This window comes from Colletotrichum fioriniae (assembly GCF_027942845.1).
Source record: "Colletotrichum fioriniae strain IMI 355084 chromosome Unknown scaffold_6, whole genome shotgun sequence".
NCBI classification, from domain to species: Eukaryota; Fungi; Ascomycota; class Sordariomycetes; order Glomerellales; family Glomerellaceae; genus Colletotrichum; species Colletotrichum fioriniae.
The window spans coordinates 2,246,205-2,273,759 of NW_027076842.1; the positions used below are offsets into that span (position 1 = coordinate 2,246,205).

A 27,555-nucleotide genomic window follows, 5' to 3' on the forward strand; every position below is an offset into this window, starting at 1 on the left:
TGGAGTGGACTGCGTTGATGTTACAGATATTACTTATACACTGATACCCTATATTTCTTGTTGTTTTCCCTTATACTGGGCGAGCTGTATGTCCTTCTTGTGATGGCTTGGTTGACAGAATGCGTGAAGACTCGAGTTTCGTCGGTAATTGATCAATTTGTACTTTGAAGCCGCGATTTGCCTGATTAGTTATTCACTTCGCAACGACTCCACTGAAAGCGACGGTTGCAGTCCTTGAACAATTATGTAGAAATATCAATAGAGGTGCGCGAAGCTCAAGTTGCAGTACCTAGTTCACATGTCGAGAGATAAAGTGACTAACTACCCTGGATTGCGAAGAGAAGAGAGTATAGTGATGCATGCATGTACCCTTCGGAAGACGACGCGGATAAAGAAAGAAAAAAGGTCAAGGAATACCGTTGCAGTTAATGAAAAGGTCAATTTTGTTGAAGGTTAAGAAGGGGAAAAACAAAAACAAAAACAAAAAAAGTCAAATGATTGATTACTCGTAATCTGTGTTCAGATTACCGACGACCAACCTGGGACTCGAACCCAGAATCTTCGGATGAGTTTGTATTCCTCATAGGAATCCGACGCCTTAGCCATTAGGCCAGCCGGCCTGCCAGGATCTTATTTCTTGTTGAAGCGAGGGGCAGAAGTTGGGGCCTATGACTCGTTTGGAATGGTAAGCGGTTTGCTGTCTCCGTGTTGTGCGCGTGCGCAGTTTAGTGGAGTGCTTGTCCCCCTGTCTTTCCCTTTGAGTCCGCTGCGCTCGCGGGCGGGTTTGGCGGGGGGCTTGTCCTGCTGTAAGGTAGTGGGCTCAGTGGGGCTTTTTGGAGTCCAAGTTCGTTTTGCTGATGAGGTTTTCTGGCTGTGGTTTACAGAGGTCCACTGGCGGAAGGTCGTGTCGTGCGTGGTTGGTATATATATATATATTTTTTTTCATTCTTGAAAGCGCCCTGCGCGGACGGGAAAGAACAAGAAGAAGAAGTTGGGGAAGAAAGAAGAAAAAGAAAGAAGAAACCCAAGCGAAGAAGTGAAAGATGGACAGGCGACGGTAGCGGGTAGGAAAGATGGTAAGGCAAAGTGCAGCGGTCTCAAGCGAACCCCCCCAAGACTGTTTGGCATGATGTGGGAGAGGAGTCGCGCGGGTAGGCAGGCAACATGGACAAGTCGGCCCATATTCAATATGCAAAGCGAGAGCAAAGAATGGCAAGCGACTGCCTTGAGTCTTTATATTTACAATGTCATGGGATGAGAGCCTATGGTACAAACTTGCCTACAACTACATCTAATCCCATGACATGTCCTTCTACAAATACACTTTTGTTTCTTTCTTTTTTTCTTTCCATCTCTTCACCCAGGGAATCTCTCTCTCCTCATTGCCCCTCTCAAATCGTAACGTCGTGAATCTGCTTAACGGTATCATCCTTCTCAGCGGCATCTTCAGTAGTCTTCTCACTTTCCTCAGCAGCCTTGTCCTCAGCCTTGTCCTCGGCCTTCCTCTCAACCTGATTCGTCTTCTCAGCCGCCTTCCTCCCCATCTTTGAAAGCCCGTCTTCTCCGGCCCTACTAAAACATTAGTCTTCCTTTGCGCTTCGGCCTTGGCCCTCCACGCCTGCCACGCCTTGGAAGGCCAGACACACGGCCGTGGCGTAGTCGCCGTCGTGGCTGATGGAGACCAGCACCTCCTGCCCTGGCATGTCGTCGTGTGTGCCGCGCACGATGGCGACGGGCGGACCGCTTCCGTTGGCGGATGTGGTTGCCGCCTCACTGCCCTCGAGTTCTTTCGGCTCCTCCACCTGCTTGTTCTCCGCTCCCTGGCCCTTGGTCTTTCTCAGCTCTTCAGTATCCTGTAGCTTCTCGAATCGCTTCCGGACGATGGTGATGTCGTGCCATGATAGGTTTCTCGTGGGGTGGGCTTTGAATGTGGCTTCCTTGGCTGCGAATCTGAAACTTGTGAGCTTTTTGCACCCTCTCAATTGACCCGAGGAGAGAGAGGTGAATTCCGGGAATAGAGCTTACCTGCCAGCTATGAAGCTAGCCTTCTTCCAAAGCAGCGGGTTACGCTTCTTCAATGCCTGGAAGTCGTCGTCTTTGGAAATCGCGGTCGGCGTCGCTGAGACATTAGCCAACATCAAGTTGGCAGGGATTGCGAGGCGCTCATTCTCGGTGAGGATGCGACGGAGAAAGCTGGATTTCTTGTCGCTGGCCAGAATCCGGTAGATACGTGAGATTTGACATAAGTCAGTCCCTAGTTGCAAAGGGAAAGGAAACCCTCTGGGCGGCAGCATGATGAACAGTTTTGGGTATCAAAAACAGGTGGGGATCTTCAATTGGTATCCGTGATCTCAAGCTGCAACAATGGCAATTGATAGATTCACTGCAGGGGGGTTGGAGGTACCTAAAGTCGTTCCACCTTCAGCTCTGAGCTAGGTACCTCGCTACAACCTTAGCTTAGTTCGAACCGATAAACAAAGCTCGGGAACGATAAGGATAATGATAAGACCGTAGCTACGTCATTCCTCCCCGGCCTCTCTTTCCTACCTTCAGCCGTATAACAAACAACATGGGGAATTATTGTGCTCTCCTTCGCATGCATGGCCATAAAAAATGCCATGTACATTCCATACCGAAAACAAATCAGTTGTCGCAGCAATCTCGGAACGAAAACAACTTTTTGACAACCATGACTCTGCCATGGGCGGCTTCTAGCCACACTTCAGCTCGACCTTCTCCCCTCGTGTAGTGAGGGATGCTTCTGTCGCGAGTACACGCCATTGCGCAGACTTTAATCTCGAGCCTCCAATGCGGATATAATGACATTTACTGGTCATCAGCAAGAAGGGGAGCGCGCTCCGAGTCGGCAGTGCGGCTTCTCCAGGGGTAGTCTTTGCCGGTCGCAGCCGGGTAGGCAATGACGAGAGTCGAAACGAACAACACAGCCATGATGGTGAAAGCAAAGATCCACTGGAAGGCGACGATTTGGCGACCGAACTGTGCAACGCCAAGGGCGGCGGACAAGACGCTGAGAGAAAAGCCCATGGTGTAATCCTGAAACATCATCAGTCAGTGAATTTCAGAATACAATGGGCATAGAATCGCTCTTACCTTGTAGGTGACGATGAAGAAACCTCCGTAAACCAGAATGGACCAGACGAAGATGTTGCCAAAGATGCGGGCAACGAGGTTGTGGGGGTGGGGAACCATGATGGCGCCGTTCCAGTAAATAGCCACGAACGTCCAGGCCAGAGGAGCGGAAACGACTGGCCAGTGGATGAAGCGAGGGTACGTGTTGTGGCGGAAGTAGAGCGACGACAAGTTGGCGAAGTTAACGATCAGGATGAACTCAGCCCAGCCGAAGTGGGAGCGCACGAACAACATGACAAAGGCGAAGTGCAAGAGGTTGTTGAAGATGAAGTGCGATCCGACGCTGGCGGCGGCGTTGACATAGTCGCTATTGCTCGAGAAAAGGTGTCCGACATAGCCGATTTGGAGGATGAAGAGAACGACCCTGAATGATGTTAGAAATGTTGTGCGCCTGAAAGGACGAGTCGGAATTACCAGTAGATGTCGATAATTGTGGAGTTCAGAGTGAAGGCAGTGCGGTAGAGGTAGTTTTGATCCCAAATTCTTCTCCGAATCGTGAAGCCATCATGGGGCTCATTGACGGTGTAGTAGACAGTGACGATGAAAGCCAAGAGCCAACTCAGAATAGTCAAGACCTTGTAGGTGGTGATGGAGGCGGCAGTATGAGACTCCTTCTTAGAGAAGGGGTTCACTGGAGGAAATGTCAGTCACTAACAAATAGTTGCATACACCGAGCAGGAATGGTAGCTTACGGGCGTGAATGCGCTCTGTTGCGGTAGGCATCTTGAACGATGATTGTCTTCCGGTATTGACTCCCAAGTGACGATACTTTTTGCGGTATTTGCAAGTCTTCTGGTGTTGCACAAAAAGTTGTTGATGACAGCAGAAGCTTGGAAGTAGCAGAAACGCCTGAGCTGAGGAGGGCAGCGGTGGCTTATAAGCGAGGGAAGCAGGAAGCAGGAAGCATGGGGTTGGTAGATGGGACGTTAAATCTGCGGGGAAAGCAGCTCGCCACAAGCACATTAGCGTGTAACGACTAACGCGGATGCAGAGAGAGGTTCCTTCCTTCCTTGCTGCAGCGGTCCTCGTCTTCCAGCGCTGGCTGTGGAGGCAAGAGGCAGGAGGACGGGGAGGAGGTATCTTTCCGGACCGAACTGCGGGACCTCAGTACCTAAGATACCTCACAGATTCCAGGCTGGGGCGGGAAACATGGACCATTGGACAAATGAGATGGAATGGCTTGGGCGTGCTTTTTTGGACTTGTTTGGACGCCTCGCTTGATCAAGTAGGCTACGGGCTGGCGCCTAGAGGGTGCTACTACCGATTGGCTGTCTCGTGCAGCACGCAAGTTAATGGGTGACCTCTTCGGTCAACGATCCTTTTTGGAGACATGAGGATGATGTACCAGGTAGCCGTGCTGTCCCACTACCTTGAGGTATCGTAGAAGAAGAACTCAAGGAAGCATTGGGTAAGAACAACAAATGGCCTCAGGCGTGAAGCGCTTTGGATCGGGATCGCCCCTGCGGGTTTGCGGTTCAACAACATGACACAGGGAGCCTGCGAGCGGCAGCCATGCCAGCCAATGCATGGATAGTCAGACGGGCTGATCTGGACCTGTCAACCCTGTCTGGCCGATGCTCTTTCCTGCTGTATCCGGACCGCATCAGCCACACCTTGGGTCCGGGGTTGGAGACGACGTTTGTAGCGACGCTGTCGTCAGAGCTGACGATGCCGCCCTGAGCGAGCGTGACCATAGTCGAGAGCAGGCACATTTGACTAGTACTCTGAGCTTGGTGAAGGTTTGAGACCATCCACCATCTTCTGCTCTTGTACCTACCTTGATGGGGTGGCACAGCAGCAAACTGTTGTGAACAATGTGCCACTCTTGAGGCTAGCGGGAAGGGTCGGTCGATTCAATCCAAGATGGCGAACATTGCAAGCCACACATTGTGTCAGGAAGCCAAGAGGTAGGCTTTGGTCTTGAAAAACCCGCCTGCGCTTCCTTCCTGGCACCAGCTTGAAACTGAAGGGATTTTTCGCTTGTCTTGGACAGTGGTCCATGGGAAGGAAGAACAGGCAAAAAAGGAGACGTTTGGAGCAAAGAGATGAGGTGAAGCTGGAGCACACACACACGCACACGCCGCCAGTGTGGAGGTACCTTGGCACCTTGCAGCTGCACCTTCAGACTTCAGTCCGATCCAATGGCTGGCAGGTGTGGGCGGAGTGGGGCTATCCATTATTGGGTCATCCTTGCACAGGTATGACGACTTGCCGCGACTTGACGCTGAAGTTCGTCGACTTCAGTTGAGGCAAGAGCTCCTAACCTCCAGTGATCCCAAATGCCAAGGAGCCACTCTTTCCCGCTTCTCAACTTCTCCATGGACCGTCAGACATTTCTTCCCGCATTTGCCTCATTGCAACCTGTTGCGCAAGCCATCTCCAAACACCTCCACCTGTAGTTGGTCTGCCTAGTTGAGGTCGGAGCTGGAGCCCGTCAACCGTCACCGAGGCCGAGACACAGTTACACTTGCTCAACTAGGCCTCATGATACCGAGCTCACTAGGTAGGTACCAGACCGCACTGATGCTTACCACCCATAGTCTTCCACTTTGGCTAAACCACAGGCCAACATCTCATTTCTTAGACAAGTTGGCATTCTACAATATACGCCCCATCTATCACTCCCACAACCAGACTTTAAGAGCCACAGGGTGCCCCATGCCGACTCTTTATACGGACCCAAGTCGCTGGGGCCCATCAAGAAACAAACCCCCTGCGTTCCATCCGTGGACCTTCATCATCATCACCTCATAGCTTCCCTTCCTGGTCTGATTTGCTGCTGACGGATGGAGCAGATGAAAACATTTGCCCAGCGCACCTAGAGCCCCGTTTCCTCCTTCTCTCCAAATACCTCTCAATTCGACCTCATACATATGCAGCCTTTGCCTATCCCTTCCATCGCATCTACCTAGAAAGTTGCGACTGATTGCACACCCACCCGCACAACATCCAATTCTCCAATGGAACGGTACGCCGTTCGAGGGGGCGGAAGCTATGGTGGGCGGGTAGCTCAGCAGCACACCACTTTGCAAACCACCAAACCCAACTAAATCCGCCGGCCACAGACCGCTCCCTGCTATGCCGGGGCACGCTTTATTATACGCAAAATGATCGGCAAGAACGCTTTCTCGCCTGATTTCGACATATAATTTCTTTATTACCAACGAATCCACGGATACCGCTGTCTCGTGAGATAATAAACAGCCATCGGCCGACTGCACGTCTCATGTCACTTGCTCTATTCTTGGCAATGGCCTCAATGCAAAGTTCCGGAACTATACGCGGCAGGCGTCGAGCTCCAGTCTCCAGAGGACCCATCCCCGTCCGACATCTGCACCGACGCGAGCAGGGACGAGGTATCTCTACCCGGCCGATACATCCCCACGTCACCGCACCTTTCCCTCCGGCCTGTGGGCTAAATTGCGGGGCACACTCCAACGTGCATCACCTGGCCCTTCTCGTGTCCTGCCCCCTCACGCCTGATGCAGCATCCACGAATCAATCCATCTGAGAGCTGCGGCACGGCCACTACCGACTGGCTGCCACGAAGCAAGGTACTGTGTTCCGAGCAAGTTCAATTCATCTCGATGGTTCAGGCCTTTTTTTTTTCCTTCTTTTTTTACAAGATTTCCTGAGGCGTGGCGACAAAGCAAACAGCTTCATTGGAATAGCATACTACTCCGGTATCTATCTACACGGCATCCTACAATTTCTACAACAACACTCTTTTTCTTCACACCAGTCATGTAAGACACTCCTTCTCGTCAATCCAGTCTCTGTGCCATCTTTTGTTATTGCAAGAAGCCACAAAACGGCTCACCACGTATCGGATTTCGGACTCTGTTCCTGATTCTGAAGTATTCGTCCCCAGCCTTGTTCAATTTACTTAGACTCATCTGCGCCCTTTGGCCTGGCAGGATGTCACTGCTAGTATCCTCTCTTTTGGTCTTGTATGCATAGAAGATCGGCTTCTCTTTGGGGCTATCGATTGCCCTATGTCGCTGCATCGGTTGTGATTGAGGATGCATTGGATCCGCATGAAATGAAGTTGCCGCCGAGTGTTGGCTTCGATGTTCTCGGAGTGGGGTCGGTCTCCGACGCCCGTGTGCCGATACTCGACCCATGTTCGCGGCTGCGGGCGCCGAGGGCTCGGAGTAAGACATCTCTCTTTTAGGCATTGCTCTCTCAGAAGACCACTTTTGAATTTGGTTGGCGAGGACTCAGCAATACTGTATGGGCGCACAGCAAAGCAAGTGCTGTTTATTCCGTGGCTGAGTGGGTAACACAGAGAGAGGGCGCAGTTCAAAAGACGTCAAGTTGAGAAGGCTCGCTTGTTGTCTGACTTGGACTCTGTAGCGAGGACCCGCTCTGAGGGGTTCCCGAGCCTGGATGCTTACTTTTATATGAAAAGCCTAGTACGGAGTCTAACGTTTGGCTGATTAGGCCGGTCTAGTATCATCTCCAGGTGGCCAGACTTCGTCAATGGGATTTACACTTTTCTTGGCTGGATGTAGCGGCATGCATGACCCTCGGCTTTTTGGTATTTCGATGTATTGGTGTTGTTGAAACCCAAGTGAAATTTCAAGTCCCAAAATGACAATGACAGGTCAATTGCTGACCCAATGGCGGTGCAGGGAAACTTGCACTTTCAACCCTTGGCTGAGCGGTGATTGGATCGTGTAAGGACTTCGCATACAGAGTGAAGTGCTATGAAATTACAATTTCGATTCAAGGCTACGTACTTGGTCCGCGGACTGGGAGCCTTATATGAAATCCAGCCTCAAGAAGGCGACGAGGGGCGAAGCCCGTTGGGCTTTCTTGGGTCATGAGGAGGACTCCAAGGCAGTGTGTTTACTGCGGAAAGATCTTCGGTTGTTGAAGACTACAAAAATTCTACAAAATGGCATCAGAATATTTGCCCGCCTTCGAAGTTCTGGGCAACACCTTTTGGGCGTCACCAGATTCTCAAGGCCATATGACCAACGGCCTCGATATGGCGAAAGAAGCAAAAGAAGCGAGCTTGCGAGCGTCCCGAATTCCCCTGGAAACCTGGGAGAACATGAGGCCGACCCTCCGCAAAGAATATAAAACGAAGACTCTTGAGGAGCTGATCACGTTTATAAAAGACGTACATGGCATCATCGTTACGTATGTTTTCCCTGGAAAATCCGATTTCGGTACTGACTTTAGTTAGGAAACGCCAACTTGTCTACAGGCTAGGCATATGGAGATACGGAAAGTATAACCGCAAGGATTTCAAAGGTTGTGATGGCGTGCTTGCTTGATGACGATGGGGATTGCTGACGATGTCTTCTCAAGACGAACATAGCAACGAGGACTTCGACCTGGACGATGAAGAATTCGGCCCAGACGACAGTCACTTCGACGAGGCTACCGACGCATTGGGGCTCACGTCCTCTTTCGAGGCGAGCTCCTACGAGTACGATCTCCAAACCCCCAACATCCAAGCCGCGAACGCGATCTTCGCAGTCGCCGGTGGTACTTACGCCTGGCCAAAATATAACGCGGACTTCCCCAACGACGTGGAAGATTCAAAGAGGCTTGTCGCCCTTTGCCGGTCAGCCGAGACCGTCGAACAATGCCGGGAGGCTCTGGAGTGCCTTGAATCACGCATCTCGCACTCCAGCAGTCACGTAGGGTTTTGGTCCCTACTATGCGTACATGTTGTGGAGAGCATGAACCACGAGATTAGAGACGGCAATCTCTGTACGTTGAAGGAACCCGTTAATCAAATGCTTACGGCCGCTGTTTCGTCCATTCTCCTCGGATCCTGGAAGGGCTTCTTGCTCAAGGAAGGCGGTTCTGTCGATCTATTTGCGTTCCATCTCTTGGACACCGTCTATGAGCGACAGCACGTGTTCTCTCTACAGTTGGAAGAGACGGAATTCGGTCGCCTACTCTACGATCTGAATGACTGGGTTCTCCCGGCGCATAAAGACAAAGAGAACTGGTGCTCTAGACACGGTGAGGCAGTGCGCGAAGTGGTGCTTCCTTTCGCTCAACGAAGTCGCTTGCGATCCCAACCAGGCGCGGCTACAGATTTTCTCTGCCCACAACGAGCATGAGGCTGACTGGAAGGCGCTTCTCGAGATTTACGGAACTCTTTGGCACAAGCTGTTTATGCAGCAGCTCAACCTCCCAGGACAAGGCTTTGGCACCGGTGCCGAAGCCGAAGCCGATGAGGGGCCTCTTGCGTGGGCGCAAAATTCCCGGAGGGACCTGGGCATCTCCCCACGCCGAGGTGCTTTCGTGCATGTGTTGGATCATCGTGAACCATGGTAGTCCGAGAGACGACGGCCACGGCCGCGACGATGGAGCTCAGGAGAGCTTGTTTGGACGGGCAAGGCTTGCGGCCGCTGAGGTGTGGAATATCGGGCCGAGGGAGCTGTGGATCGAGTTCCTGCACACTTTCAAGAGGTTCAATGATCTCACGGCCACGGAGGGGCCAGAGTATGAGCGCTCCAGGAATGCGTTTATGGAGGAGTTTGTGGCGTTTGTGGAGGAAACGCTGAAGGTATTTGTGACGTTTGGTGCGTCTAAGACGGGAGAGAGGATTGGGGATGAGTTCTATCCTGTGGTTGCCTATTGAAGACCGGCGGCCGACATGCTTGCCGGCATTCTAGATGATCAAGTGTAGCATGTATTCTCAAGGTACCATCTCGGGGTAATTTCTTTTGTATTCTGAGAAATTGGTTGGCACTTCTACATGTATCATATCTAAGGCAGGCCAGGTAGTTGATCCTTCATGTTATCTAAGGTAAGTATTTGCGCAACTAGAAAACAAACAAGTCCTAATAGTGAAATGTTCCATCTCATCTCACTAGCTGTGGTTTTCAGCCGTGAGAGAGAGCCTTGGCCTCCACTCTCATAGCAATAGCCGGATCTTTGGCTGTGGGATCAGTAATCGAGCAAGTTGACAGTCAGATCAGTAAGGCGGCTGAGAGGCGAAGCTGCTACTAAAGCAGAGACACGTTCGAGTCTTCTCTTGTGAATGTGGATCATCTCAGTCACATAATACGGAGAAAGACGTGGCAGTCTGATTCCTGTTGCTCCCGTTCTCAGTAAGTAGGCGCCAGATCGAATGCACGACACACAGTCGTCAAGTCAGTTGAATTCTAAATAACGCACATGATATTCTCCGGTTCCTCGACTTCATGATGTAACCAGCAAGGCAGCCATTATAAGTAGACCCTTATGCTGAAGGTAGACAGTTGCCCGGCCACAGCCATGACTGTCCCTTCTTGAGTGTACGGATGGAAGACTCTTTCTTTTCTTTTGCTCTTGTTAGAGCGGCTGATGCGCTTATGCTCTGATTTGTATACAAAGGTGATGAGAACCCATGGTTTCCGACGCAAGGTTCTCACAGACAAGACAATGGCTCTGTGCATGATCTCTCATCCCATTTCTCTATTATAAGGGCTAGAATACACGGGAAACAAGGACGAGTAGTAGCTGCTACTGCTACTGCTGAATTTGAATAGGGTCGACAACAGGTCAGGGTTGCGAAGATACAAAAACGAGAACCAATGCCTCCCTCTCGTTCTTGTCTGACACCGAAGACGACTTCGAACTTGCGTTCAGTGCTCTCCAGATTAATGTGTCCAACAGGCCAGGCATTGATACGGCTTTGGTACTTGCTTTTATATCTCGAAACATCTGGGTACTGCACCCCCGAGGGATGGGAACCTATTCGCCTTGGCACAACCAATATGTAAACCCAGCGTGGAAGATGATTATTCCGAATCTCAGGGGAGCATGGCAAACTTATCTCTCCAGGTAATGTGTACAGGAGGTTGGAAAGCCCCGAATTTCGGCAGAACCTTGCGGCAGAACTTTTCCCGGACGACGTGTACGGCATCAAAGCCCTCCACAGACACTTGAGCAGGTTTTCTCGTCTTCAATTACCTCACCCCCCCCACCCCCCATACTTGAAGGGCTTCAGTAGAGACAATGAACGGGCGAAAAGGTTCTGGAAACACCAAAAAGTCTCGGAAATACACCCCGATGATTGGCTTTCCGGCCGTAAGGGGGGGGGAGGAGCGGTAACCGGTTTGGTCGGTCGGTTGGGTGAGAATCCCTCCGTGTTGCTGTTGAGAATTGAGAAAGGGATTGGCAGGGTGTTGGTTCTGAAAGGCTTGCGATGGTGTGTGTGACTTGGCATTTTGTTTATGAGCAGACAAGAACGTATGGTGGTTTGTCTAGGGATTCCAGCTTGAGAGAGCGGATCTCTGAGGTCTATTCGTGAATTCGGGATGGCCGCTATCCGAGAAAGGTTTCCTACCATCACAGATCCAAGCCACTTGAAGGAACGCGAATAAGAATCCGAAAAATACGGAAGTGATCAGAAAACATGGCTGTCAAGGGGCTGGCTGTCAAAACGATAGCAGAGCCGCGAACGGGTAGTAGCTTCATTCATTGAATGTGGAAACAAAGCCAAGGCCCACGCAAAATCATAGCATTTCAAAGCACATTCCCAGATGGACATCTCCACCCCCCTCTTTCCCTCTAAACTACGATGAGGACCTTTATCCAGGCCCGTACTGGGTAGGTATTTACTTTTGCACATCTACGGTAAGCTAGGAAACTTTGTGAAGCCGCCTAAACGCTGACGGTGATCTCACTGGTCAGCTCGGGCCCGGCAGAGCTATGTTTGCGAACTATGGTTGTTTCTTATTCCCCAACATTGCAATGTAATTGCAGGCTTGGTTTGATGAATCCGCCAATCAGCATCAACTCTCGCTTATAAAACCTATCGGACCATCCATTGGCCGGTCTTTCTTTTGAATTCCTAGTCGCCATTTGGCGTGAATTATGAGGGCATTTTGGTGGGTGGATCGTCTAAGAATGTTGTTGTTGATGATGGCGAATTTAATTCTGAAGAAACCCTAGAGTCGAGGGTGATGTAGGGTAGGTAAGTAACCGGCGAAATAGGCCTCGATCGGTAAGACTCGCCTGTGTCTTTGCATATGGGATGCCTTTCTCGCTAGACACTAATAAGTGTGCACCTGTCCGCATGCTCGCCCGCAATTTTGGATCAAAACCACAGCGCTTAAAGGCAAATTAGACGAGCATCCGGCCGTAGGCGAGTAAACCAAAGTCTCGCTTGTGCATTTCAACCTGTCATGAGCTAGGCTTATCAGGTGTGGCTCCGGATACGTAGGCGGCTGTTGAGGCTTGGCTGCCCATTTCTTACTTCTGACCTGTAGCAATTGTAAATTCCATGAATCGAAAAGGCTCCCTTTGATCCAAACTCGATGAACGGGATTTGCCGCGAGTCTACAAGGTGCAAAGTGGCAATATAGACACCAAGAAAGAAATGTAGGGCCAAGCGTATCCCGCCTCTTTGGAACGACCCCACATCCCGTGAACGGCATTTCTTCTCTCGGGAGAGAGCTCGGCCTCGATTCTTTGGGGAGTTCTGATGACTCGTCGATATGGGAAAGGGCAAAATGCCATCCTTTCGAAATTCGGAAGCTGCCCGGCCCCGAGATCCGGAGCGGGGACGAATATCGAACCGAAAGGCTAACCTGTGTTGACCAAGATGCCATGGGGCTAGATAGACGGCATTTAGCCGCTTTATCCGTATGAAGGGGTGTTGAATGCCGCGCCGAATGGACTCGGTGAGCAGAACTTCTCCATATAAGGGAGTCTGGACCACTCTGCATGCGTGTTTGTCTCGTAAGGCAAACCACTCCCTCCACCTGTTGTCTCTCGCTTCTCGGTCGAGGCCCTTTGAGGTGGTGAGGTATGCATTACCGAGATTACCATAGGGTACGTAGCCAGCTCACTAAAGGAACTTGGATATCGTTGGGCGCGGCTGAAGAAGGGACCAGAGACGGTTCCAGAGACATTTCTCGTAGAGCTCAATTTGGCATTGTGAACTGACTGCTCTCCTTCGTTGTGGATAGCATGTGATCTCGATCTCCTGACTGTTGGCATTATCAACTTCTAAAAAGTATTGAGACAGCATGTGAATAACGGTTGCGACATGTGTTACATGAAATGAATGAGTCTCTGAGCGAAGTAGGTGGCGGGCAATACACTAGGTACGTCGAAAGCCTCAGTGTCTCGTGGGTTCAGTTGTGTTTTGCGGAGAGCATGAGGGAAAACGGGCAGAGGCTCACTTCTTGTCTTAACTTTAATGGCGCCCTTTCCCACCAATTCGGTAAACTTGGCAACGATCGGTCCGGAAGGCTTCTCGTATTACGCGAGAGAAGCCAATCCGTTCCCTCGCTTGCCTCGTTGGAACTGCTGGAGGGCTGAAATGCCTGGGAATGATGTGTGGTAATTTGTGAGACATGAGAGATGCAGGGATGTAAGTCACCCGTGGCCGGCCTAGACAGCTGCCGTCTTGGGGTCTTTTTGATGAATTTTCGGGCTTGCGAGGCTTGCATGAAAATCGATGCTTGAAAGAGTAGGTTCCTGAGTGGTTTGGAATCCTGGCTACCTGATGCAATCGATACAGCGGCCGCCGAATTTCGGTGCGAATCTAGGAGGACTGTCGATGAGAAGACTGGGCGGTAACGTGCTTGCGGCTGATTCCTTTGACTACCCCGAGCCGTATGTAAGAGGTTTGTGGGGAATCAAGCCCACGATGACGATGGATGGAATGAGAAAGAAGGTGATTGAACATGCAGAGAGGACACTCGCCCTGTAGATGTCAGGGATCGGGGCAGGAACATGATAAAGTTGACGTGACTGCCTGAGAGGCGATGGTGCGATGGTGGCAGGCAGAGATATCTCACAAAAGAATGTGAGGGAAGGCTTCGGCGAAGTTGTACTGGGCGGGACAGGTCTGTGTCTCTGTGATAGGATCGAATCACCGATCGACGGCAGGAAGAAAATGAGTTCATCCGTGGCGGGAATCGGTTAGCTCTTTCCTTGCAAGCCGGTACCTTTCTCTCCCTTACCTCGCGGATGTTGGGGAGACGGAGCGCAACCACGTTGCTGGGCTCTTGCCAAGGCGACCTGAACAACAGAGTTGGCCGACTCTGCTTCTCTACCTTACCATTGCTATCATGTGTGTACTCCGTACATGGCCGAGGTCGATTGGGCGAATGCTTAGGTACCGGGATGCGGACAGAGTGAGACATACGAAGATATGGGAAGTGCGCATTCGTGCCTCACCCAGAGGGCACTCTGGCCGCCCTTGGGCCAGTGGTATTTCCCCTCACCGGACATCAGCGGAGTCCGATATATGGCGTGCAGAAACAGTCTTCAGTCCTGCTTGAATTGAGGTGCAAGACGGCCCGACCATGGCAGGCAATGGGTACTCTCTCGGTCCCGGGTTCTCTGGTATGTCTACAGGTACGGTGCTGGTACGGATTGGAAAGACCTGGGGACATGACCTGCATATCTGTTCATGGGTGGTGACCGTGGGATGCCGAACCCAGACACCGAAGAAAGCATTCTTTCACTGAGGGCATCGGGACGAAGGGGCGGTCAGACATGACTTTACTATGACGGACGATCCCCGAAGATGCTGCTGATGATAGGCACAACCACTCAGGCCTCCTCCAGCCGCTCCTTTGAGAAGATGCTGGGAGTGGTCAGGGAAAGTCGGAGCTGAAAACATGCATTCATGGATGCTGCTGCTTGGTACCCTAATAAGATGGCCGACTTCCATTTTGAGAGCTTGACTTTTGAGAAGGAGGGGAGACTGCAGAAAGTGTGAGGGGTGAAGTGAGGTGAGGTCAAGACAGGAGAGCTTGCCAGCTTAGAGGTGCCCCGCTATTGTACCACGTGAGCAACGAGTGGTGTTCCCTGGGGTTACACGGAAACGGCCTTCAGCTGGCAGGCCCCGTCCTTCGAACCTGCCTCATCCATTTCCACCTGTTATCGCCTCCGGCTGCCTTGCCTGGCCTGCCTGCCGTGGTCCGGGCGCACCTGGGTTCTCTTAGTAAGACGGTACGTACTGCGACTTCACGAGGTGACGGACACACGGCCCACGGGATGAGGTATGGTATCCGCACATCGTCAAGGCCCATACCCAAGTACGTATCGGTCCTCCAGTAGCATTGGCAACCACTTGCAAGTCGTGCGCTCTCAATGTTTTCTCCCTTCTCCCCCTACCTCGTCCTCTCCCTCTCTCTTTTTTCCCGTTCCAACACCTCGACCCGCGACACCCGCCCGCCGTGGCGGTATGGCTTTCTAGTCCCCCTACTGCCACAGGGCCGACTAATGCCTATTCGGGTGAGAGGCATGGCGCGTCGCCTCCACTGGCATTCTCTGTCTCGTTTCTCGTGTAACAACCGAACCCCCCGCGAGACATACCAAGCAGCATTGTCTCTGGCACAAACTCGTCCCGGAATCGCACATCATTGACAATGATTGGATCGCAGCCAGCTCCGAACCATTCCGTCCATTCACCAAAAGACTCTGGAGTCCACTTATGCCTAACCGTGGAGAGGAATCGCATCTTGGGCGAGCAGAAGCAGAGACATTCAAACGCAGACGATGCTTGGCCTTTCCATCACCTGCCTGCCAGTTAGGCCGAGTTGGGCCAAGCAAATGGAGAACCTTCAAACGACCGGGGGACATCTCTGCGGGCTTATCCGCATCCCAAGGTACCATCCCACGAACTTCGATATTTCGGACATGGCAGCTCGGCAAACCTTGTCTGGTTCCATCCATACATGCTTCGCACCCACAGAGTGTTGTTGCGTCGCTACCAATGTTCCCACACGCTTGACGGAAATAGCGTGTGCAAACTTTGAAAGTCTGGACGAGACACTAGAATCCATGCAACATTCATTGCCTGCGTCTTCAGTAAAACGTCTAGAGTACGGCGCTAATTTGGATCATCGTCGTTGGAATCTGCTCGGCTGACTGTCGGCGGAGGCATACCAAATCCGGACTGCCGACTGCTTTCTTTTCAGTTTCACTTCATAGGGCCATCATTAACCCTTCTCTGACTTGTCAAATGCAGTGTCCGTGTCAACGATCGGAGCCCCAGGAAAGGGGTCTTTCTGGTCTGGCTGGCATACGGAGTACGCACGGCGGTGCCACAGCCAGCCCGTTGCCGACACTACCTCTCGCCTTCGTACCAATCAATCACTAATCGACCTGAGATCGGTCGATGTGCAGCCCGGGACCAGGCATTCTGGGACGCGGACCGAAATGCAAAAGCATAGCCAAGGCAGACGCCGCTATCCACCCCTGGACATGGAGACTTCCTGTGGCCATTTAGGCTTTGGGAAAAGGGGAGGGGGGTTAGCATCGGCACCACCACCGTCAGCGGTCCCTTATGCCTGGAACCCTGGGTCGTTCGGCTACGTTGCTCACGGCGCGGGCCATATTGCGGCGCACGCTATGAATTCAGCAAACCATGCTCCATCTTATCTCATCCCCCGGTCTGCCACCATCAAGTTATACGTTTTTTGACGGACAACACGGGCCACTCCCGCGCCTCCTTCGGAGCAAAGAGTCAATGCGCCAGATGCCCGCTGACCGATCCGCGGCCGTCTGCGTCCCCAGACGAAGAGAACCTACCTCGGGCGGGATGATGCCTGTTCCAGTCCTGAAGCAACCCAGGTGATGTCGGCGCGGGGGCGTGGGCATGGCTAATTTTCCCTTGACACGCCAAACGAAAGCCGACATGCTCTGCAGAGAGGCGACAGCTAAGCAAGAAAGCCACGCCGATCATCCGTCCCTTGTCCCAGTCGTCTTGCTATTGAGAGTCACGAGTGTATCCATAGGCTCTGTCAGTCAACCTCGAAGCCGGCTGTGGAACGCGCCATGGGAATGCGGCCTAGAAGATGCAAATCGCCATCTGCACTTACGACGGAATGGACAGCGATACTGGAACCACGAGAAGCATGGAGTTGTGATCTTCACGATTATTTCACGTCACAATTGCAGCCGGCAATTGCCACCTGATGACGATACGTTTGGCATATCCCGCCTTTCATCGCCGTCAAATGTTCCACAACAGTCGTTCCCGCTGGTTAGAACCGTTCGAATAAAGGTCAATGTGCCAGGGTTGAGCACAACAACAACCCCAGCTACCTTGCGGGGCCGCCCGGCCGAATACCAAATCTGGACCAGACGTACCGCTGAGCAGAGGCACTGGAGTCCTGGACGGCAGAGTATCAGAAATGTACGAAGATCCGTCCTACGGTCCCTCGTCTCCCAAGCCAAGCGTTTGGCTCAACAAGAAGCTTGTATCCCTCGGGCATATCACACGAATAATGTCCAGGCAAAGAACTCCCTTGGAGTCTCAGACCCAAGATGCACAAAATGTTCGGCGAAAGCGCCGAAGGGACTTCTTACGCTGTCCAACGGGACCCTTGTGAATGCAAATGTACTTTCCCTCGGGGATGGAGAGCAGCTTCGCTCGTCTGTTCCGGTTGGCACTATCCGGAAATCGTTCCAGCATCCTTGCTTGGCCGACCTTGATCTTGACCTGGGCCGTCCACAGCGACCCCTCGTGCGCTCCCACCAATGCCCGCCTCATTCCTTCTGCGCGTGGGGTTGATCAGAGACATGGGGCCTGGTGTGTGGCCAGAAAGCACATTCACACCATACGGATGGCACACCCGCCTTTTCTACAGGCTTGGTTCACTCGACTGTGTTGCTATGCTGTTCTGACTGTGTCCCCATAGAATTACTCTAGCAGAACCAACAGCCCGGACGACGGCGACGAAGGGGTAGAAGCAAACATGCTTATTCCAGACTCTATCGATCTAGTCGGTGCCAGAGAACCCCTCCGTAATGGAGAGAGCAGAGGGACAAAGCCAGCTTAATCAAGAGAGACAACAAGCAAGGGAGAGGCGGGCAAGCAATGCTAGCCGGTGAGGCCCGGCACACACAGTCAATTTGGGGGCCGACAGCACGGCCGGCTAGAATTCGACCATTTTCCCACCCTCCCACGCCTCCCTGCACCCCGGCCACTGCTTCGTGGGAACGCAAGCTTCAGACCACCACTCATTGCTTATTGCTCAAGTCGGCCACATCCATCCCCGATTAAATTCGCAATCCCACTTCCCTGATTTCCCTACGAATTGTGACCTTACGCATTCCCAGCAGGGCAACTCTCTTTACCAGAACGTTTTCACCAGCACAGCGTTCATTCAGACTCTTCGAATTGCAAGCCAAACTTCGCTTATTCAATCACTGCACGCATCATTGATCCCGAGATACCAGCTTTACCTGCCGTCCCCAAAGCTTCGTTCTTTAAGCTCTCCACCTCAGCAAGCAAAGAAGTAGGACTACGCCTATCCAGTCATCGCACCTTGGCCACCCGTCAAACCCGAATTTGTTCAGCACCTTATCGTGGAGTGCGGGTTACCCGACGTACTGCAGGTGTTTCGTGTAGCACCTGAAGCAAACACCCGTCGGTCGCAAGCTGTCGACAGCCACTGCCTGCTCATCTGTGCCACTTGAGGCCTGCCTTACTTAGCATCGCCTCGACAAACATTGGTCACAGTCGTCCAACTCTGCGTATCTTGCCCTCCCCTATCCCAAGTCACTCTGTCACGAGCACAGTCATCCTGGCGCAGCGCGGGTTCTACAGGAGGGGAGCCCACTGGTACTTGGTGCACCGAGTATCTCGTCAAGGTTTCTGCGCCCAAATATCTGCCACCCCTCACTGGCTTCGCGGGTCTATAACAGGCCCGAACCGCCACGATTTCTTCCCAACTTCGCATTCAGTCTATACTCTCTCCTGCGTCGGATTCCGATGACGCACCCACAGCGTCCTCCACTCACACCACGCCGAAGAGGAGATATCAAGAAACCTTTTCGCCATCGGAGAGAACCTCCGCGCCCCCCACTGTAGCAGAGCCCGCAGATAGGCAAGCTTCGGGAGGGGCCAGATTTCACACGTCTGTCGTGCCCGACGACGATGACTTGAGGCCGATCTTGGCGGGAGGCTCAAGTGCCAAGAGACCTTCTAGAGCCATGCGGCCGCCGATGAGATCTAGCATAGCTTGTTTGAGATGCAGAAAATCTAAAATCAAATGCGACAACGACAACACTGGGTCGCCTTGCGACACATGCATCAAGGCAGGACACAAGTGTGAGTTTCCTGATCCAACGCCTCTCCCGGCGAAACGATCAGAACCGCCAACTGCGCCGAAGCAGGAAAGGGAAGTCGGGCATGATCGGAAGCGAGTGAAGAAGCTCGAAGATGCAACGTCCTCGGATGGGCGTACTGTTGCTGCGCTCGCCCAGGAAGTGCTTTCGGCACCATATCTTACTGTCGACTTGTGGCATCAACTCTTCGACATTTATAAGTTGCACTTCGCTACCGAACTCCCGTTCTTGCACCTACCAACTCTCAAGGGTATCATTCACGACAAAGACATTAAGAAGCCGTCAACCGAATCAAATCTGATCCTATTGGGCATTCTGGCTCTCACTGCAAGATTTCACCCAGACTTGGTCAAATATGTGGCGCACATCACACATGACAAAATCGCGGGCCCAAAATCTCGCGGTGCTCTACCCAGGCCGGAGCCATCAATGGCGTCAGAGTACTTTGCAAATGCTCTTACAAAGGCACTTGGGCAACTCGAGTCAGCCCTGACATCAGCTACTGTCGTCCGTGTCCAAGCTTTTCTCATGCTCGGCCTATACAAATGGAGCCAGCCGAACGGCGGCCTAGCTGCGTGGATGTATGTTGGTGTTGCCATACGGATGGCCCAAGGCTTGAAGTTGGGGTTTGGAGACAAGCCTTTGGGAGGCAAGAGAACCTTGGCTCCATCTCCTCGGTCGAGTAAATCTGCTCAACTACCCTCGGACCGTTGGAAAGACCAGGAAATCAGACGCCGTACCATGTTTAGCTGCTTGATACTAGATCGTCTCTTGTCTTGCGGATCTGATCGGGTTTCTATGGTTCGGTCCGACGATCTTCAAATCCAGCTGCCATGCACCGAACACGCCTTCGACCTGGGCCGCGTTGTCTATACCGGATTCTTACGACAGGTGGGACATGGCGGCATGGGGCCACCGATCGACGACAGCGTCTTGAGTCGATTTGTGCAACTAGCAGATTTCTGGGGCGATATCACCAAGTACAGTTTCGCGGGCGGCCGCCATACGGAATCCCTTCCGCCGTGGGACCAAGAGTCGACTTTCTATCAACTAAACAAAAAGGTTGATGCCTTTTACGCTCACCTTCCGGAAGAATTTACCTGGTCCAGCTCGAACTTTTGGAAACACGACAACAGTATGTACGTATCACTTCACATGCTGGGCGCCCTTTGCAAAATCATGCTACATCGCGAATACATCCCGTTCATCGCCATCAAATGCTCCGAGCCGGTTGGTCCTCTGGATGAGCCCGTATTTGATCCCGAAACTGTTCCCGACCACTTTTGGGAGCGCAGCGCAGAGCAGGTTTTTAAGGCTGGAAGGGAAATCATCGACCTCATCTCAACATGCCGAGACAAACTTCCTCATTCGTCACTGGTCATATTCGCGATTTGGCAAGCAGCGTTTGTTGGAATATACGCACGGCACTATCCTCACATGGATACTCAAAATCACATGGTCAGCAAACAGGAGATCGAAGAACGGAACTCGGGAGCCATCTCTGAGAACACGCAGACGGGGAATACCAGTATCGCTTTCCAAGCATTGACCAAAGTTGCACCTTACTTCAGCATGGCCTCCAATTACGTCACGTATTTCAAGGACATTGATCAGTATCTCACCAAGGTCTTCTCCGACTACACGAGTCGAGGTTCGAGGAAGAGCGGGGATGGTTCTCTGACCATTCGACTGGGCGGAGGTGGCGGCGGACTGGAAGAGTGGAGGGTAAAGGCCGATAAGATTACGAGCAACGGCATCATTTTGGACGACGACCGGCCAACAGCCTACGATGGCTCCGACGGATCGCGGGCTAGCACGTTAGAAAGGAGCTCTTCCTTGGGCCCTGAGTATTCCCATCTCAGCGGCAGTGGTTCGGATAGCCGAAGGGATTCTCGCCAGGCGTCGTCATTTACCGCCATCAACGCCGCCGCATTCCACCAGCAGTCCGGCCACGAAGGCTATGCCGGAGGCTTTCCACATCACTCACCAACCCAGGGCTTCCCGCCAACTCCCGGCTCCCTGCCAAACGAGGCTGCGATGGCTGGCCTCAATGCCGAGACAGTCAGTATCGATTCTTATGTTCAGCAGAACCAGGGTCAGCGATTCGGCACCATGCTTGAGGACATTCAAGAATTCACGACGGGCGGGATGGTCTGCGCGCCCAACATTGGTGACTGGGACATGCTCAAGCCCCCCTTCTACACGCAGATGGCCGGGGGCAACCCGTTGACCCAGTTCAGCGGGAGTTATTCTTGAAGGGTTCAGATGAGCAGGTGGGGGAGGCTTCGAGGCCCCCAATCCGAGACACGGTTATATGGGGAATGATGTATGGGAACGCCGTGTCATGGAATTGCATTTAAGCGCGTGTGATATTTCAGACAGAAGTTACGAGTGCGTTATAATCTTTGGTACGAAGCTATGACGAATCCCCCGCCGCGGAGCGAACAGTCACAGGAAAATGTCGACCGGGCATAATCAGCATGAGAGAGCGTTAGAAGACAAGAAAAAGAAAAGACAATCATCACTGTATTGGGCTACAAAAATTCATTACGCGGTGCAATAAGTTGCGCCACATAAGGGAAGGGGTAAGAGTAGGTTTGTCAATTTTGGCCCTCTAACGAAGACCAAGGCAAATGCGTGACGAAATTTACTGATGGTATCGTCACCCTTGGCGCCACCGCGAACGTTGAGCACGTTCTCCTCACGCTCACGTCACGCAGTTTCCTCGTGGTATTCTTTCGTTTCTTTCTGCTTGCAGCTTTCGCTCCTCCGTCACGTGGGGAAGGCGTGTCAGAGTCGAGTCGAGTCGACTTGATTTGAGTTCGAGTCAAAAAAGGAGGAACAAGTTAAGTCAGCTTTTTTTGTTTTGTTTTGTCAGTCAAGTCAGTCAAGTCAGTCAAAGCTGACCTCAGTCAAAAAAGGGGTCTCTGTCCTGTCTCTGTCCTGTCTCTGTACTACGCCGGCCGTGTCCGTTCCCCTAACATGTTTCGGTAGTGGAACAATGTCTCGACTTTTTATTTTCCTGGAATGAAGGTTTACCGATTCCCAGGTACGCGTTTTTTTTTTGTGTGCTTACGCCGGCTTCTTTTCTCACCCATGACAAAAAAAAAGTTGACCGAAAGGGAGCGCATTCCATCCCCTTCTAAACCCTTCACCCTTGGAAGGGGACCGTAATTCGAGCCCCAGCTGGCTTGGCCCCAGGCCAGCCAGCCACGCGGAATCCAGGGTTGAGAGGTTGCGGGCGTTGAATGTTTTTTCTTAGGGGTTTCGATGACGCGCCGACCGACGCTTTTTTAAATGTATTTGTATATCTCACCTTACTCGAAAATGCCGGCGCTATTTGTCGAAGGCTCGGTCTGGAATACTATCGTGTGATATCTAAACGATTCATGTCGATGACGACTACCCGATGCCAGTGCCCCCCCCGACTTCCGGGTGAAGAAAAAAGTAAACATGTACGGCAGCGTTACACAGGGAAGAAGGAAGAAAAAGCCACGTAGACCGGCGCTCGGGAAGCCGTGTGGTGGGATCACTCGAATCCCGAGACCTTTTTCTTTCCTTTGGTACCCTTAGTGCGTCTAGGCCTATTGGGCTTACGGAAAACTCCATCTTACTCACTCACCCCTTCTTCTTCCCCCCCTTCTCCTCCCTCACACCCGCGCCCGCGGCGCGACAGCAGTCCCGCTAACATGCTGCTTTTCAGTTTCTCACCTGGCTTCTGGATCGTATCTTTGTACCACGCACACTGTTTATCATTTCTTGCGCCTCCCGAGGAAAAGATTGTTTAATTTTGTTGAATGGCATTCTGCTGTCTCATCTGACGAACGTGTGATCGTCACCGAGTGCCAGCGTGCGGTTTGTGCGGTTTGTGCAACTTGCCTTATTCGTATGCGTGGTGGGAAAGGGGAAGGGGGTTACTCCCGGTCCGAACCGTCCGGTGGGTTCGGACGATAATGCCGACCCGACCGGAAGGTAAGGTAGTACAGGGAAGGTGAGGAAGACTCGGATCCGGTGTGGGGTGCGGCTCCGGCCCGGGAGCGTACAGGACCGAAACGGGACGGACGGAATGGGGGCGGGACTGCGGGGCCCCGACACGATAACCGGACCGTGATGTCAAGACAAAGAATACGGGAGCCCAGAACAGTAAAGACGGTGAAGGCAGACAGCTGTGTCTGAGAGCATAATCCTTTTCCATCGAGGACCATTGCCCATTACCATCGAACCGTTGTTGGTAATCAAAAGGTTCGTCCCAAAAATAGAAATTAGACCAGGTTGGTCATGCAGTCAGCTTCTCAGCCCAGCCCTAGAGGGGCTTCTTGCAGCCTAGGCAGCAGCAAACGAAAGAAGGATGCAGCGGGCATCAGCAGCTGGCGAAAAATGCACGGCCACACAGCCCGCATTGGAAAGGAAAAAAAAACAAAAAAGTAGACAGATGGGCGACGCGGGTGGCCGCAGCTTTTTCGGGGCTGAGGTATGAGGGGATGACCAAACCCGACCAGACCATACGAATAGCAACAACCAACGCGGCAACTGCCAGCCATTCGTGCGTTGCAGGAGACCCAGTCTATGAGCTCCAAGGTAGGATTTTCCAGGATTTGAGGGTAATAATAAGCTTAGCTTACTAGCGAATCCCACGGGCTGCATGTCCGTCCACTTGAACAGCCTGTCCCGCGTTGGCCCTACCAGGCGACCGCTTGGTTGACCGATGAACCTGATATGCCCCAGTCAAATTATCGCTGGTCCCTTTGCCAAGAATATTGCCTTACCTCGCCGGCCACGCTGCCATTGCATGGTGGAGGCGCACTCGGAGGAGTTGCTTTTCATCCCCCGGTCCAAGCAGGCTCTAGCCCGAATCACACCTTCGTACATGGACCGACGTCTGGTGTCCAGCGCGGAGAAAATAGAGACAGGCGATTAGGCTGTCAGACTGCCAGATTGAGGGCCTTCTTGCTGCGATACTAGTTTCTGGGCACTGGCTGGGGTTCTCTTCCTTTTCACGGTAGTTTGTATCTGCGGTTGAGGCTGAGTGATGTTGTGGGCTGGTCGATGGAAGGCCCAGTGTCCGAGGCTCACCAGAGCACCCGAATATCGAAGAATATATGATCGAAGAGGGCACGCTTCTCTAGGTATTAGTGTAGCCGAATAGTTATCAGTCTCAATACTCTGTATACCATCGAGACCAAGATCTTTTCCTTTTCTCTCGCTTGTCACATTGTCAAGTACCTGTTTCAAGATGAAGGCCTCAATATTCGCTTCCGCAGTGGCCTTCGCAGCCACTGTGATGGCTTCAATCCCGACTCCACAACTAAAAGCGCCGCAGCTATCGCAATTCCCTAAGATGGGCGGCCTCCAACGTCGAGCGCATTCGGGAACGCAGGTCCACAACGGCACGTTCGACCAGTACCTAGACCATACCGACTTGTCCAAGGGCACGTTCAAACAAAGATACTGGTATAATTCGGAGCACTGGGGCGGCCCAGGATATCCCGTATTCATGTTGAATGGTGGTGAAGGTGATGCTGAGGGCCTGACCGGTTATCTGGAAAATGGCACCCTAACATACTTGTATGCTGAGACGTACAAAGGGGCAATTGTCCTGATGGAGCGTAAGTCAGCTGTTGGAGAGTCCACAAAAAGACTTTGGTAGACTGACACCTACTATTATAGACCGATATTACGGAAAATCTCTGCCCTTTAAGACTTTCACAGCCGACACCTTGCAATATCTCAATGTGCCGCAAGCCATCTATGACAACACACACTTCGCCGAAACTGTCGAGCTTTCTTTTGACAAGAAGAAAGGCGCCAACGCGGACAAGTCTCCTTGGGTATTGATCGGTGGCAGTTATCCTGGTGCCCTCTCCGCGTGGACATCTGTCATTGCACCTGGCACCTTTGCTGCCTACCATGCCAGCTCTGCCGTCGTCCAGGCTATTGATGATTTCTGGCAGTTCTTCACTCCCATTGAGCAGGCCCTGCCGCGCGCCTGTTCTGCCGATGTCAAGCTTGTCATCAAGCAAGTAGACAGCGTGCTTGAGAAGGGCTCCGCCAAGGAGATCGATGCGATGAAGGAAGAATTCGGCTTGGAGACTCTTGAGGACAATGCCGACTTCGCATGGTACCTGCTGAGGCCTATAATCGAGTGGGCACACAACGAGACCGCGGTATACGAGTTCTGTGACTACATCGAAACGAGCACAAACAACGGCAACGTGATCAAGGGCACCGAGAAGTCGGGTGTGGGTTTGAAGGCTGCGTGGAAGGGATACACATCGTATATGCACAGCCGGTATAGCGAGGTGTGCGAAGGCGAGGAATCATGCGACTTGTATGGAAAAGCCGTGGGATATAACAGACCGAACGACCTTAGTACTGATCGTAGTTGGACTTGGCAACTCTGCAACGAGCCCTTCGGATGGTGGCATGTCGGCCCGCCCAAGTCGGACGGCACCAATATCGTGTCATCGCACGTGCGGCCTGCCGACCGCCAGCGCCAGTGCGATCTTCGCTTCCCACAGACGTTCGGATTCAAGCCGGCCAGCTCTGAGGGATTCACCGCGGCCATGTTCAACGACTGGACTGGTGGTTGGAACGCCACGTTCGAGAATGTCCTCTTCTGCGATGGCGAGCATGACGGTTGGAGGTCGGCATCGATGAACTCTGATTATCGCCCCGGTGGACCGGTCAAGACCACCGAACAGACGGCTACCTTTGTGGTCAAGGGAGCAAACCACGTCCCGGACTTTCTTCTGAACAACGGCGAAGACAATGCCGCGATCATTGCGCAAGAGGTGAAGGTTATTGGCAAGTGGATTGAGGCGTGGAAGCCGAACAAGTCGTCATAGTTAGACGGGGTTATGAAATAGTCGTGGTGTGTTAATGGCATAGCATTGGGTGGTGTTTATGGCGGCTTCGGTCTTGGCAGCTATTTGCTGAATAGGGGTGTTCGAGTTTTGGTGATACCTTTTGCGTATTAGATAGGATAATTCATGAAAGGAGGGATTTGCATGTCCAAAAGGTAGAAGCCTTTTTGATGCACCGTGGAGAGACCATAAATCGAAAATCGGCGAAGCCAGGTGGTAAAGAATTGGCCAAGAAGGCGACGCAACGGCATTTCGTATATCAACTGATGGTCGACAAATCGGGATACGTCGGTGATCCATTCTAGCAAATAGAAATAGACAGCTGGCCCTACAATGTCGTGGTTGGGAGTTGGATTGGTGTGGAAGATGACTCCTTCCGGGAAATATTTGACGACTGTTTGCTCTTGACATCAGTGCTACTTTCCCAAGTAGATGGAAGTTGCCTAGTCCAGCAGGAAGGGTATCGTGCATCCAGGCAAGGACTTCTCAGGAAGCGGCGGGGCTGATCAGTCATTCCTTCCTTCGCCACATGTAGCTCTATGTACCTCAATGCTGTAGGCATACTCTTTCTCCGTCCGGCTCGGATGCAAATTGCAGAAGTCTTACAAACTCCTCACTACACCTGCGATTATCAATCGGCTACTAGGGCGTTTGGCGCTTTATTTGCTGACTACGGCAGAAGTGAGTCATTTGTGCTGTTTGTATCCATGAATAAGACAAATGTGTAGTGCTCACTCATCTTTGTTGTTTCTAGGTTTCCACTCTCCACATTGGCGAAAACGAGAACGACGGCGTAGCCTCACAACACAGGCAGATGGCGATAGTATCGGAACGACGTCCGTCCCAACGGCCCCACGAATACCTACTGATGCGGGCCGCGGTTCCTTATCTATCTTGGAGAACTCAGGAACCTCCTCGATTGGCCCCGGCTCCCACCTTGGACTACCTTGTCACTGCTCGAACCGGCCGAGTGATCTTCAGAGACAACTGATAGATAAGCTTATCAGTCTGGGGAAGATCGAGCTGCTCCTCGCCGTTGGGACGTTCCCCCCAGCACCAATGTCACGGGAACTTTCCCGTCTGTGGCCTTATGCAAGGAACAAGTGATCCAACTGGTTCGCCCGAACTCGAGATAGCCGAGCAGCGTCAATCTGGCTGTCAAACAAAGCCAGATGTCGATGCTCGCCCATCTCGCTCTACCCATACTTGACCGAGCTTCACCGAAGGTGTCTGGACCCCCCACGGCGCACACCGCGGTACCGGGCCGAATTGTCTTGACCACGCCAGCCATGGCGATAGGGTCTTGTACAGATGCATACTGGCGCAAGAATCCTCGGCCATATACGATGCTCATTACCCCTGACGATGATCCCATGTCCAACATTGTCAACACTTTTCGGAAAATACGGCAACGCGACAAAATCCTCCGTGGGCTGTTTCGGACTACAAAGCCTACTAGGGTTGGCAGACGAGAAGAGAAGCTGCA

The 27,555-nt window shown here is 52.3% G+C and overlaps 5 protein-coding genes and 1 non-coding gene across 6 annotated transcripts; 3 read left to right on the forward strand and 3 right to left on the reverse strand.

Moving 5' to 3' along the window:
* Positions 1–531: 531 nt before the first annotated feature.
* Positions 532–620, reverse strand: N0V96_006008. The gene has a single exon. It is a non-coding gene; the product is annotated as a tRNA-Arg (tRNA).
* A 771-nt stretch (positions 621–1,391) lies between these two features.
* On the reverse strand, positions 1,392–2,138 carry N0V96_006009 (uncharacterized protein; the record flags this gene model as incomplete). The annotated part of the gene is made up of 3 exons (XM_053198542.2): positions 1,392–1,572; positions 1,645–1,950; positions 2,026–2,138. The coding sequence occupies 3 exons, from the start codon at positions 2,136–2,138 to the stop codon at positions 1,392–1,394; spliced, it is 600 nt and encodes a 199-aa protein (XP_053043963.2).
* Positions 2,139–2,826: 688 nt separating this feature from the next.
* N0V96_006010 (uncharacterized protein) lies at positions 2,827–3,873 on the reverse strand (the record flags this gene model as incomplete). Its single annotated transcript, XM_053198541.1, has 4 exons — positions 2,827–3,054; positions 3,112–3,514; positions 3,565–3,781; positions 3,843–3,873. The coding sequence occupies 4 exons, from the start codon at positions 3,871–3,873 to the stop codon at positions 2,827–2,829; spliced, it is 879 nt and encodes a 292-aa protein (XP_053043962.1).
* A 4,177-nt stretch (positions 3,874–8,050) lies between these two features.
* Positions 8,051–9,760, forward strand: N0V96_006011 (uncharacterized protein; the record flags this gene model as incomplete). Its single annotated transcript, XM_065757550.1, has 4 exons — positions 8,051–8,298; positions 8,480–9,143; positions 9,211–9,365; positions 9,454–9,760. The coding sequence occupies 4 exons, from the start codon at positions 8,051–8,053 to the stop codon at positions 9,758–9,760; spliced, it is 1,374 nt and encodes a 457-aa protein (XP_065613893.1).
* A 9,311-nt stretch (positions 9,761–19,071) lies between these two features.
* Positions 19,072–21,462, forward strand: N0V96_006012 (uncharacterized protein; the record flags this gene model as incomplete). Its single annotated transcript, XM_065757551.1, has 1 exon — positions 19,072–21,462. One exon carries the CDS (start codon positions 19,072–19,074, stop codon positions 21,460–21,462), a length of 2,391 nt encoding a protein of 796 aa, XP_065613894.1.
* A 3,082-nt stretch (positions 21,463–24,544) lies between these two features.
* Positions 24,545–26,051, forward strand: N0V96_006013 (uncharacterized protein; the record flags this gene model as incomplete). Its single annotated transcript, XM_053193890.2, has 2 exons — positions 24,545–24,812; positions 24,874–26,051. The coding sequence occupies 2 exons, from the start codon at positions 24,545–24,547 to the stop codon at positions 26,049–26,051; spliced, it is 1,446 nt and encodes a 481-aa protein (XP_053048466.1).
* Between the last annotated feature and the right edge of the window lie 1,504 nt (positions 26,052–27,555).